General features: G+C 41.5%; 1 protein-coding gene across 2 annotated transcripts in view; it reads right to left on the minus strand.

The window, feature by feature from the left end:
- Positions 1-12,862, minus strand: part of PIK3C2B (phosphatidylinositol-4-phosphate 3-kinase catalytic subunit type 2 beta) — a 935,041-nt gene that overhangs the window by 405,810 nt on the left and 516,369 nt on the right. For both annotated transcript variants that reach the window (XR_013274472.1, XM_077481256.1), the window contains exon 13: positions 3,890-4,069. Coding sequence is in view for 1 of the 2 variants with exons in the window: in XM_077481256.1 (XP_077337382.1) it covers positions 3,890-4,069 (180 nt within the window). In the remaining variant the exon portion in view is untranslated. The remainder of the gene's footprint in view (positions 1-3,889; positions 4,070-12,862) is intronic.

Raw genomic sequence — 12,862 nt, forward strand, 5'->3', positions numbered from 1 at the left:
AAAAGGTTAATGGACTGAGATACTCAAATTACAGCAAGAACTGCAAAAGACATCCTGTCTTTAACAGGAAAAGCCAACCTTAATTTGCTGGATCCTTTAACATCAATGCATTATCCACTGGACATGTGAGACTCTGCTCACTGAGGTGATTGCAGCATTAATAGCTGGAACCCCCCATTTCTTCATAGAAATGCTCCCATTCAGAATACATAAGCTATGCATGAATAGAAAAAAACATCCCCAGGTGGGGGAGGCTTAAATTAACCTTTTTTAGAGGTAGATACCTCAAGAGCCTCTGCTGCAGGCAACAAAAGGGTTAAGTAAGGGAGTAGACAAACACCTGACTTGTGCGGCTACTCCCTCCCCGCTAGGATCCTCCGAAGAGGAAGAGGAAAAAAAAGTATCTTCCAATATTTGGGAAGATCTACCTGATCCCCAGCCTCCTGCACCTCAACAAAAGGGCCCTGAGGACTGGATGGAAATCTGCTATGTTTAGTCCTACTATGGAGAGACCTCATAGCCATTTTTTATTTTTATTTAAATGGTAGAAGAAAAAAACCTGTTTGTACGATACATACAGGGACAGAAGTGTTCTACCCTTCATGGCCCCTCTGACTAGCCGTATACCTCTCAGGGGAGGATGACATTCTTTTGGAAGGGTTTTTAGCTTGTTGTATACCATTAACCCCTTAGAACCCTTAGAGAAGTTCCTGGTCTCTTTGCCACTCATAGCTTACAGCACTAAGCAGAGGCACTACCAGCAAAAGAATGTAACACTTGCTAGGCTATAGTACAGTACAATAACTGCTATTAATCCTAGCTATACAGTACAATGTTGTCAAAAGGGAAATGCCTGTGTCAACAAACCTGACCAGCCAACCTCTCTTCCTCAACCGCCAGGCAGCAGCTTCTCTAACAGTGCAAAAAAACACTTCCTGCACGTGTGGTGGCATCAGACACCATAAGCCACGCCCCCCCACGTGGAATATGCCTCCCTCTTCCTTTTTCGAAAAGGAGCTGAGTTTCCCGCGCGAGTGTCCTGCAGCATGGCGGGGGGTAAATCCGTAAAGCCGCAGTCTGCACCAAACACATTTATTTTGAAAAATGAACAAGGCGGCTGGCTGGCATCAAATAAGAAAAAAACGCCAATCTGGGGGCTCAGGAAGATTTCAGACCCCCCAATTCTCTTACCAGAGAGTCTGAGCCGACTTGAAGGAGAGGAGAGTGAAAGCTTCTGCTGTTTCCAGCGTCAGAATGGTGAGTGCTCAATACAGCCCCCAGTGGTGACACATAGACATGACATGACAACACAATAAATAGAAAGAGAAATTCCTGAGAAAAACCCCCCTACCTTATCCCTGCAGCAGGGTTTAATCAGAGATAAAAAACAAAATCTATGCCCTTCACAGTAGGCTCCGAGGCCTTAAAGGAAACCTTCAGGAGCCAGGGAACACTCAGGTTGACCAACAATCTTGGACCTGCAACAGGACCCTACCAGTAAACTTTTCTTGGCCTCACTGACAAAAAGCACTGGAGCCCAGGGCCCAGCTCTCAAAGAGAAGCATTCGCACGCAAAACCTTGTTTCATCGAATTATGAGGCCTGGGTACCATTCATTTAGCCCATTACAAATACATCAGAATGGATCAGGTCAGGATGGCTGGCTCTCATCAAGGATTACTGCCGGTGGAGGTCAGTACAACACATCCTTACTCGTGCCCAACACATTAGACACTGGCAAAAAAACGGACTCCTCCCAGTAGTGGGATGGGCTATATGGGGGAAGTTCACGCCTTAAGGGGCGTGCCAGTGTCCAGCACCTGATACGCCGATATAACCCATATAGTTATTACTATGGCTCTGTGTCCCCTGATGTAAGAAAAGAAAAAAAATAACAAAAAAAAAATCCAAACATTATTATGGAGATCTGGCTTTAAAAACAAAAAAGATTATTCATGAGATCAGGAGACATAATGAAGAAAAAATGTATGAGAACTCTGTGTGAATATGAGTAGCAAAACAACTTCATTCTTCTAGCATTGTAAACAAAAAGAGAATGCACTGCATTAAACGATTAAAACATGTCCATTACGAACGGTAGTTTTAACAGACCGATCGCTTCCCTCCTGTAGTTGAATCTGAGCATGCGTGAGTTTTTGCACGTCGGAACCGCATACACACAAATGGATTTTCGGAAAGGAACTTTCTCTGAGTGAAAAATTGAGAACATGCTCCGATGGAGCATACACACAATCACATTCTCAGACCAAAAGCTCTCATTCTTATTTTGTTGGCTGAATTTCTAATCGTGTGTAAGTGGCATTAGAGATTGGCAGCGCCATTTACCCTTCTCTATTTCTATTTTCTGAAAGGTCGAGTAGGCATTCATGACGTGGAGGGCACCCTGTAGGGAAGGACCAGCATCGTTATGGAATAGTAGCAAATCCTCTGCATAAACATCCACCCTCTCCTCCAGCCAACATACTCTAAGGCCAAGGGTCTCTGGAGAGACCCTAAAAGCTTTGACTATAGGTTCCATTACAAGAGCGAAGAAGGCCGGAGCGAGAAGATAAGACCACCAATCCGAATGCTACCCAGAGGGTCCACATATAATGTTTGAATCTACCCTATAAAACATAATGGAAATCCCATCCTCCTCATCACCTCCCACAGGTTGGCCCACTCCACGGTGTCAAATGCTTTATATGGGCCTCTTTCATAGGGGAAGGTAGGGAACCTGAAAGCAAACAAGTTTTATATAATGATGCCAACTTGGGAGCCAACAATTTTAAGTAAGATTTATAGAATTAAATTGGTAGGATGTCCGGCTCAGGGGCTTTACCAGTGGGAAAAGAGTTAATGGCATGGGCGACCTCCTCAGGGGTAATGTCTGACACTAGGAATGTTCGTTCGGAGTGTGAGAGCCAATCCATCGCCAGGGTGGGATAGACTGACTTGCAGGGAGATTGTTTTGGGGAACAGGCTGACCTAGGGGAATTTTATTGGGGGACAGACTGACGTGGAGGGTTGATACTGTACTGGGGGACAGAATGACCTGGAGGGTGTACTACTGACTAAACAAGGAAAGACTGTCTATGGCCAGCATAACAGACTCTGGGTCAGATACATCATAAATGACAGGCAATTCAAGGACCTGTTAGCGGGGCCTCGGAAAATTGATTGGAAAGAATTCAAGGATGTTATTGATAATTTGCTTGGCAAATACAGAGCAACAAACATTAGGCTGGTTAACAAACTTCTTACAGTATACAAGACCATAAAGTGCCACATGTAAGCGTCACCAAAGATTCATTTTCTGCGGTCACTCTTGAACGTCTTTCCCAAAAAACTAGGTGCAGTCAGTGATGACTATGGTCAAAGATTTCATCAAGACAGTGCCACAATGGAAAAACATATCAGGGCAACTGTAATCTATCGAGGCTGGCTGACTATTGTTGGACACCGCAGGGAGATGCACCAGACAAATACAAACAAATTCAGCTGCAAAGCACTTTTAGCGCCTGTTGAACTCATGCAGCAGAACCATTAGTAAATACATAATGTTCTCTAAAGGTTTTATATTTCTCAAGATTCCTTTGTGATACAGTAATTCTAAAATTATACTTCTGTTCAGTTTGAAGGGGGGTCTATCCTAATCACCAAAGGATTTTCAGGAAGCAAAGGGGAAACATAAGCTTCATTTTACATATACACATACAGAAATGTGGGCCTCTGTAGAAAACCTAGACTAACTGTTAAACAAAAAAATAATAATAATACACCCCCACTATCACACAAAAAAAATCAAAGAAAAAAAAAAATCAAGATTTCTGTCCACAACCAACACAAAACTAATGTATATCATTAGGGGAAATGTATGAACAACTTACTGCCTAAAGTTGAAGAGGGGAGTGGTGACCCAGCCTAGAGGCTGAGGATGTTGCTGAGGATTTCTTTTTTGCTTGCTGGCTTCAGTAGAACTCCCAGGAGGGGGAACAGACACTGCATACAGTTTAACTATTAAAATGGTCTCTCGAGGTAGGTGATTTATCTGGATTGGAAAACAGATCCTAAATAGAAAAAAAAAAAAGAAGAATTAACAGGTCTATCAAATGGTATAATTTTTATTTTTTTTTAACTTCAATCACTTAGTAAACAGTTGAAAAAAAAAATAGGATTTTTGTACTCGCAATAAAATCCTTTACTCTGCATCATTAAGGAAACACAGGCTTTTAGTAATAAGCAACCAATGGTTACATTGTCACCTACAGTAGAACTGGACACTAGGCACATAGAAACTTAAAGTGAAATTTCAGCCAAAAAACATAATCTCCCACATTTCTATAATTACTGTCATCCACTTCAGTATTATCCACTTTCTACTTTTATAAATGGTTGATTAGAAACAATGATCTAATCAATCAATTCAGGACCCCTTCTCTCTTGGACCAACAACGCTTTGTGAAATGGGACTGCTCACCGACGCTTCCCTGTTCTGTTGTTGGTTCCAGATCACCAAGCCAGCCAGGTCTGCTCTGCTGCACTCAGCCTCGCCTTTTTATTTCCTTTTCATGTGAAGTATGCATATCACATGCTTGTGTGCAGATGTCAGTCTCAGTATTCCCAGCCAGCTCTGCTCTGTCTCACTCAGTCTTACCTCCCCTTCCACTCACATGTATTCGCAAGAATAAAGGAGCTTGAAGATAATGTGCAAGCCCACCAGTCGCTCTGTCTTTGCCAGTGCAGGGAAACTAGGGTCACATGAAAGGGAGCAATACTGCATTAAAAAAGTACATAACCGGTATTATTTTTTTTTTACTTTTGGGGTATATCAGGAAGGGTATTATTTGCTTAGGGTTGCCACTGGCTCTTTCAGGTACTGAGGCTTTACAACCACTTTAAGATTAGCCCCCATAGAGGCTGTACCCACCCCAATTTAAACTTTACCAGTTGTGGCCAGCAGTCAAAAGAACAAAATAGCATATGGTGGGAGGGCGCCATTTTCCTCAATGAACTCAGAGGGAAAAACAAAGTTTCTATAGTACAAAAATCATATTTTCTCTTTTGTACATTTAGGGGCAGAGCTTTACAGTAAAACAACCAAAAGTCATCAAAAATCAGCCCAAACAGAGACGTGGGCATATCAAACAACCAGGCCAACAGGAAAAAAACACAAGGACATAATCATTAAAAAAAAAAAAAATACCATACCACTTGCAGAATTTTTTGGTTGGAACTAGCATCTGCAGAGGCAAAAATACTGACTTGCAAAACCAGGACAAAACTAAGCAATAGCCTTGCAGAGCTGAGACACAAAAGCCTGATGACTAAATGTGCAAGTAATACTCTCTGCTCTAGTACAGCGGGCTTTAGGAGGGGAAAGGAGGCACCTAATTTTGTAAACATAGGCATGCACAACAACCTGGCAAATCCACATAGAAATGGTGTAACTGTTAGTCAGAAAATCTTTTTTAAGTATCTTCTGGAACAACATATACACGAAATTCATCTGCCTAAATTAAGTAGTGGCTTAGGGGTAAACCCTGATGGGCCTCACTGTACCAGGGCAATGGGGAGAGATCACCTTGGAATGAACTGGAGTGGGACACAAAAAACAGGATTTTTAAAACGGCTTACCTGTAAAATCCTTTTCTTTGATGTACATCAGGGGACACAGAGCCGTAGTAGTTACTATGTGGGTTATATGGACCACTGATAGGGGTGTACCAGTGTCCATCACCTAAGACAAGACGTGTACTCCCTATATAACCCCTCCCACTACTGGGAGTTCTCAGTTTTGTAGCCAAGCTATACAAGTGTACACCAAGAAGGATGGGACCTCTGTGTCCCCGATGTACAGCAAAGAAAAGGATTTTACAGGTAAGCGGTTTTAAAAATCCTGTTTTCTTTTCTTACATCAAGCGACACAGAACCATAGTAGTTACTATGTGGGATGTCTCATAACAATGGCAACTGAAGGGGGGGGGGGGGGGGGGGGGGGAGAGACAAAAAAAAAAAAGGAGGTCAGAGGACTCATACTGTAGCCTGCAGTACACTGCGCCTAAAGGCATTATCCTCATGACCTTTAACATCCATTTGATAAAATCTGGTAAACGTATGAACTTTAGACCAAGTTGCGGCCTTACAGATACGAGCCGTAGAGGCCTGATGATGCATCACCCAAGAGGCACTAATCGCCCTGGTTGAGTGTGCTTTAACATGAAAAGGAGGAATTTTCTTCTTTAAACCATAAGCCTGAATTATGACTTGACGAATCCATTTGGAAATAGTAGTTTTTGATGCTGCCTGTCCCCTGACCATCTGGCAGTACAAATAAAACATCTGTTTTGCGAAACTGAGCGGTCGCCTTTAAATACACTCTGACTGCTCATCAAGGGAATGTAGTGCCTTCTCTTCCTTAGATTGAGGCTCTGGGAAGAAGGAAGGAAGAACAATATCTTGGTTTAAGTGAAAACCTGTCACCACCTTTGGTAGAAAATCAGGATGACGACGTAACACCACCTTATCCTTATGCATGATCAAATATGACAGAGCTGCTAGTTCTGATACTCTTCTAGCAGAAGAAATGGCAACCAGAAAGACCACCAAATCGTCTCCAAATAGCCGTTCCCCAAGAAAAGGGAAACTGGCTAAGAGCTTTTTACACAGCGCTTTGGCTGACCAACTTTTCAGTCATAGAACTCTGTGAGAATGCACTAGTCCAAGCATAAGCCATGAGGCTTGTATGATAGAATCTTTCATAGCATCTACTGTGAAACACAGTGTGTCTGATAAACCAGCCCGAATTTTAAGTATCTACTCAAACTGTTTCTTAATGGACTGGGATACACCAATTGCAGCAAGAACCGGCTGAGCTACTGAGCTTGTCAAAGACATATGGCTTTTAGAAAGAAGCTCCAACTCTTTATCTGTTGGATCCTTCAACATTAGTGCATTATCCACTGGACACTTGTTCACTGAGCCAATCGCAGCAAACGCTGGAACCCCCCCCCCCCCCCCCATTTTTATAGAAGTCCTCTTCCATAGGATAAAGTGTGGAGAATCTCTTGCTGTTTATCCAGACGTTCCCATTCAGCATACATAAGCTTCCTTAGCCATGCATGAATAGGAAAGGCATCCCCACATGGAGCAGGTTTTAATGATCCCAAATTAGAGGTGGGTTCATCAAGAGCCTGTGCTGCAGACAGAAAAAAGGTTGAACGAACCAATTCAGTAATAGAGTGCACAAGCAACTTGTCTTGTGATGTTACTCCTTCTATATTAGGATCCTCAGAAGAGGATACACAAGTATCTTCCAAATCTTTGGGAAGATCTACCTGATCCCCAGCCTCCTGAACCTCAATAAGAGGGTCCTGAGCACTAGATGGGGATCTGCTACGTTTGACCCCACTAAGGGGGGATAAAATAGCATCAAATCTTCTTTTCCAAGCCAGAAATTGTAGAAGAAAAGACCTCTCGTGTGATATACTCAGGGGCTTTAGTGTCTTGTTTAGCTGCAACTACAGATTCCCCTGATGGCTCAATCTGACCAGCCGCATCACTCTCAGAGAAGGATGACATTCTTTTGGAAATGGTTTTAGTTTGTTGTGTAATCATTGACCCTTTAGAACCCTTAGAGGAGTTCCTGGTCCCTTTGCCACTCATAGCCTGAAGCACAAAGCAGAGGCACTACCAGCAAAAGAATGTACACTGCTAGGCTATAGTTCAGCGCAATAGCTGCTATTAATCCTAGCCTGTTAAAGTACAATGTGTCAAAGGAAAATGCCTGTGTCACCAAACCTGATCCAGCCAACCAAGTGCTCTGTCCCTCCACAGCCAGCAGCGGCTAGAGACACACAGTGCTTAAATCAACTTGATGGACGTGTGGCAGGCGTCTGATCCCATTAGCCATGCCCCCGACACAAATTATGGCCCCCCTCCTTTGCTTTCAAAGGAAAGTGTTTTCCTGCGTGAGCGTCATCCTGTGGAAACTGCAGACATGGGGGGTAAATCCTCTGCTGAGCGGCCACGGTCTGTCCCCCCTTTCTTTTTGCAAAAAAGGAAACTAGTTTGGCATCCTATGCACCCGAAGCTCTCTAAAAAGATAAAAAGAGAAGCATTTACAGGCAAAACCTAATTTCTTTGGATACGAGGCTCGGGTAGCATTCAATTTGGCCAAATGGATCCGGGCAGCATGGCTAGCCCCAGCAAGGATTGCTCAGCACAGCACATCTTTGCCCGTGACCAACACCTTAGTCACTGGCGAAAATGAGGTATTCCCAGTAGTGGGAAGGGTTATATATAGGGAGGGCACTTTTTGACTTGAGCATGCCAGTGTATCACCTGAAGGTGGCCTATAACCCACATAGGAACTACTATGGCTCTGTGTCCAGTGATGTATGATAAGAAAAGACAATATATGAATGAATACATTCCATTTAAAACCTTAGAAAGGGAACAAAAGGTGTTGAGAGAGTATTGAAGCCTGAAAAAAAGCTGCCTTCAGTATATAAAAAAAAAAAAAAAAAGATTACTAGAGAGACAATCAGACCTAGTATCCAGCTGTGCATCTCACAAAAAGTGTAATGCAACAATCATCTGGACAACCTAAGTATAAAGATGAGCAGCTTATGGCAGTAGTGTCCTTCAAGGAAGGAGGATCTATTTTAGTCTAGTCAAAGGCTTGTTAAGGCAGGACAGAGGAAGATCACCTATGGTGGACATAGATTGAAACAAAGGAAGATTAAATGTTTCCTCAAGACAGACTGGTAGAAAAAAAAAATAATACTTTGTGAGGGGTGAACTTAAATTAGGTTCTATTATGAGGGAGCTGTCGGTGCGTTCATACAGTATATGAAAAAAAATAAAAAATCAGACTAAGCTCAACCTCAAATATACACACTGTATGCTGTATCCATAAGCAGTTATTGTAAGGTAGGTACTCCTGCGCTAAAAGGAATTTCTGATATCTTCAAATAATAGGGGCTGCATCCACCGTATGGACCAAACTCGTGTCCAAATTTGTGTAGGTTGTGGAGAAGGGGGGTGGTGTTGCGCTCCTTATAATGTATTTATCTTGTGATGTGTTACCACAATATAAAAAAAATATCAATTATATACCTGACTGTTCTTTATCACGATTATCGATAAAGTGCATAAGTGCAACATCAATAAATAATCTAAATTACTTGGCAAATATGTTAAAAGAACATAGTAGTTTTTCACTTGTGCAAAAACAGCAAAAAGCAAAATAAACAATATCTAAGTGATATAAATATTATCAACATAAAAAGTGTAGCTATAGGTGGTTATATCGCTGTGCAAAATATATAGAACATAGGTGAATGGTTCATAAGTGACTGGTATACAAACAAATAAAGCAAAACAAAATATAGTTAAAAAAATATATAAATGACGTATACAAAAAAATATATTTTAAATCATCTAACTAAACAAATGTTCAGTGCGGTATTGGACTTGTTGATCCTTAGTCCAATGTGCAATATTAGTGCAAACGTGCAAAGTGTTTCACTGGAACACTGTGTATAGCTGTCTTGGCATTAAAGTGACACTGTGCCTTTAAGTGCAGAAAATAGGATAAATCTTCAGTGTCACTGACACCGGTGGTAAAAGTAAATGATTACCTTACTGCTGTAAGGTAAACAGCATGTAGCAGAATAATTAAAGGGGGAGGGGGGGATCCCTTCAACTCGAACTTTTCCTAGGCATTCGTTCACTTTTAAGTGGAGCCAAGGGAATGGGGGGAGAGGTAGTGATGATCGTTTTCTTCCTCTCTTTCCACTGGGTGCTTCAGATCATAGGGTTCTCAATGTACATTTAAAAGAGATAAAGGAGGCCCACCATAGTGTACTAATTTTAAATAGAAATAAAACTTTTATTTGCATATATTAAAAAAACCTCACATTTTTAAGGGGTTATAGTGGCGTTGTAAAAACGAGCGGCGAGCTCGTGTCTCAGTGTCTGAGCGTCTGTTCCGGTATCTGATTAGCCTCGGGTCCTACGCGTTACGTCACACACATGACTTCAACTGGGAAGTCACGTGTGTGACGTAACGCGTAGGACCCGAGGCTAATCAGATACCGGAACAGACGCTCAGACACTGAGACACGAGCTCGGCGCTCGTTTTTACAACGCCATTATAACCCCTTAAAAATGTGAGTTTTTTTTTATATATGCAAATAAAAGTTTTATTTCTATTTAAAATTAGTACACTATGGTGGGCCTCCTTTATCTCTTTTAAATGTACATTGAGAACCCTATGATCTGAAGCACCCAGTGGAAAGAGAGGAAGAAAACGATCATCCCTACCTCTCCCCCCATTCCCTTGGCTCCACTTAAAAGTGAACGAATGCCTAGGAAAAGTTCGAGTTGAAGGGATCCCCCCCTCCTCCTTTAATTATTCTGCTACATGCTGTTTACCTTACAGCAGTAAGGAAATCATTTACTTTTACCACCGGTGTCAGTGACACTGAAGATTTATCCTATTTTCTGCACTTAAAGGCACAGTGTCACTTTAATGCCAAGACAGCTATACACAGTGTTCCAGTGAAACACTTTGCACGTTTGCACTAATATTGCACATTGGACTAAGGATCAACAAGTCCAATACCGCACTGAACATTTGTTTAGTTAGATGATTTAAAATATATTTTTTTGTATACGTCATTTATATATTTTTTTAACTATATTTTGTTTTGCTTTATTTGTTTGTATACCAGTCACTTATGAACCATTCACCTATGTTCTATATATTTTGCACAGCGATATAACCACCTATAGCTACACTTTTTATGTTGATAATATTTATATCACTTAGATATTGTTTATTTTGCTTTTTGCTGTTTTTGCACAAGTGAAAAACTACTATGTTCTTTTAACATATTTGCCAAGTAATTTAGATTATTTATTGATGTTGCACTTATGCACTTTATCGATAATCGTGATAAAGAACAGTCAGGTATATAATTGATATTTTTTTTATATTGTGGTAACACATCACAAGATAAATACATTATAAGGAGCGCAACACCACCCCCCTTCTCCACAACATAAGCAGTTATAATGTAGGAGAACCTAGTGAAGTGATGCGACACATATGGCTTTATTAAACACAAAGTATCTAAACAATACAAAAGCTACTATCTATCTAATAAAATTATAATTGGGCAATTAATAAAAAACACACAACCATGGCAGCTGCAGGGAAGTTGTATAAACAACCACAAAAAAAGAAAATAGGGGTGGGGGCACAAAGGTATTAACATAAATGTATGTGTCAATAAGGAGTACAGTCTATATCAACTAGATCATAAAAACATAAAACGTTGCCTCCTCCATATTGTAGAGTGGTGATGTATAGCTCATAGCTGAATATTACTGAGGATTCCTTGAAGGGGATCCTCTGGTAAGGTATAATCAGGTTGGGACATCAACACAATTCTTATCTTGTTGGCTCTATACACCCCCAAAAATGGATTTGAAATGAAACAAAAGATGTGCTTTAACTGCAGACTTTCAGATTTAATTTGAGGGTATTTACATCCAAATCAGGTGAACGGTGTAGGAATTACAACAGTTTGTATATGTGCCGTCCACTTTTTAAAGGACCAAAAGCAAATGGGACAGATTAACAATAATCCAAACTTTCACTTTTTAATATTTGGTTGCAAATCTTTTGCAGTCAATTACAGCCGGAAGTCTGGAATGCATAGACATCACCAGACACTGGGTTTCATCCCTGGTGATGCTTTGCCAGCCTCTACTGCAATTGTCTTCAGTTCCTTTTTGTTCTTGGGGCATTTTCCCTTCAGTTTTGTCTTCCACCAGTGAAATGCATGCTCAATCGGATTCAGGTCAGGTTGACTTGGCCATTGCATAACATTCCACTTTTTTCCCTTAAACTCTTTGGTTGCTTTCACAGTATGCTTCGGGTCATTGCCCATCTGCACTGTGAAGCGCCATCCAATGATTTCTGAAGCATCTTGCTGAATATGAGCAGATAATATTGCCCAAAACACTTCAGAATTTATCTTGCTGCTTTTGTCAGCAGTCACATCAATAAATACAAGAGAACCAGTTCCATTGGTAGCAATACATGCCCACGCCATGACACTACCACCACCAACATGCTTCACTGATGAGGTGGTATGCTTTGGATCATGGGCAGTTCCTTTCCTTCCCCATACTCTTCTCTTCCCATCACTCTGGTACAAGTTGATCTTGGTCTCATCTGTCCATAGGATGTTGTTCCAGAACTGTGAAGGCTTTTTTAGATGCTGTTTGGCAAACTAACCTGGCCTTCCTGTTTTTAAGGCTCACTAATGGTTTACATCTTGTAGTGAACCCTCTGTATTCACTCTGGTGAAGTCTTCTCTTGATTGTTGACTTTGACACACATACACCTACCTCCTGGAGACTGTTCTTTATCTGGACAACTGTTATGAAGGGTGTTTTCTTCACAAGGGAAAGAATTCTTCGATGATCCACCACAGTTGTTTTCTGTGGTCTTCTGGCTCTTTTGGTGTTGCTGAGCTCACTGGTGCGTTCTTTCTTTTTGATTTGGCCACACCTAATATTTTTGCTATCTCTCTGACGGGTTTGTTTTTTGAGCCTAATGATGGCTTGCCATTCACTAGGGGGAATGGCCTTCCCAGATGTGACATTGTATCACGCGGCCTGCCACTTGAAAAGGATCATTGATTGGTGTCGCCACGGGACACTAAAACAATGGATACAAATAGAGTGGGGCTTCTGTCGGGGACAGATTTGGAGGGACTGCCTTGGTGCCAGAAAAGCCTGTCAGAACGTGTAACAAGACACCCTATGGTAGGTGAGACGTGGCG

The sequence above is a fragment of the Lithobates pipiens genome, unplaced genomic scaffold, assembly GCF_037356315.1.
Source record: "Lithobates pipiens isolate NorthernLeopardFrog02 unplaced genomic scaffold, aLitPip1_a1.2 Scaffold_16, whole genome shotgun sequence".
In the NCBI taxonomy this organism is placed as follows: Eukaryota; Metazoa; Chordata; class Amphibia; order Anura; family Ranidae; genus Lithobates; species Lithobates pipiens.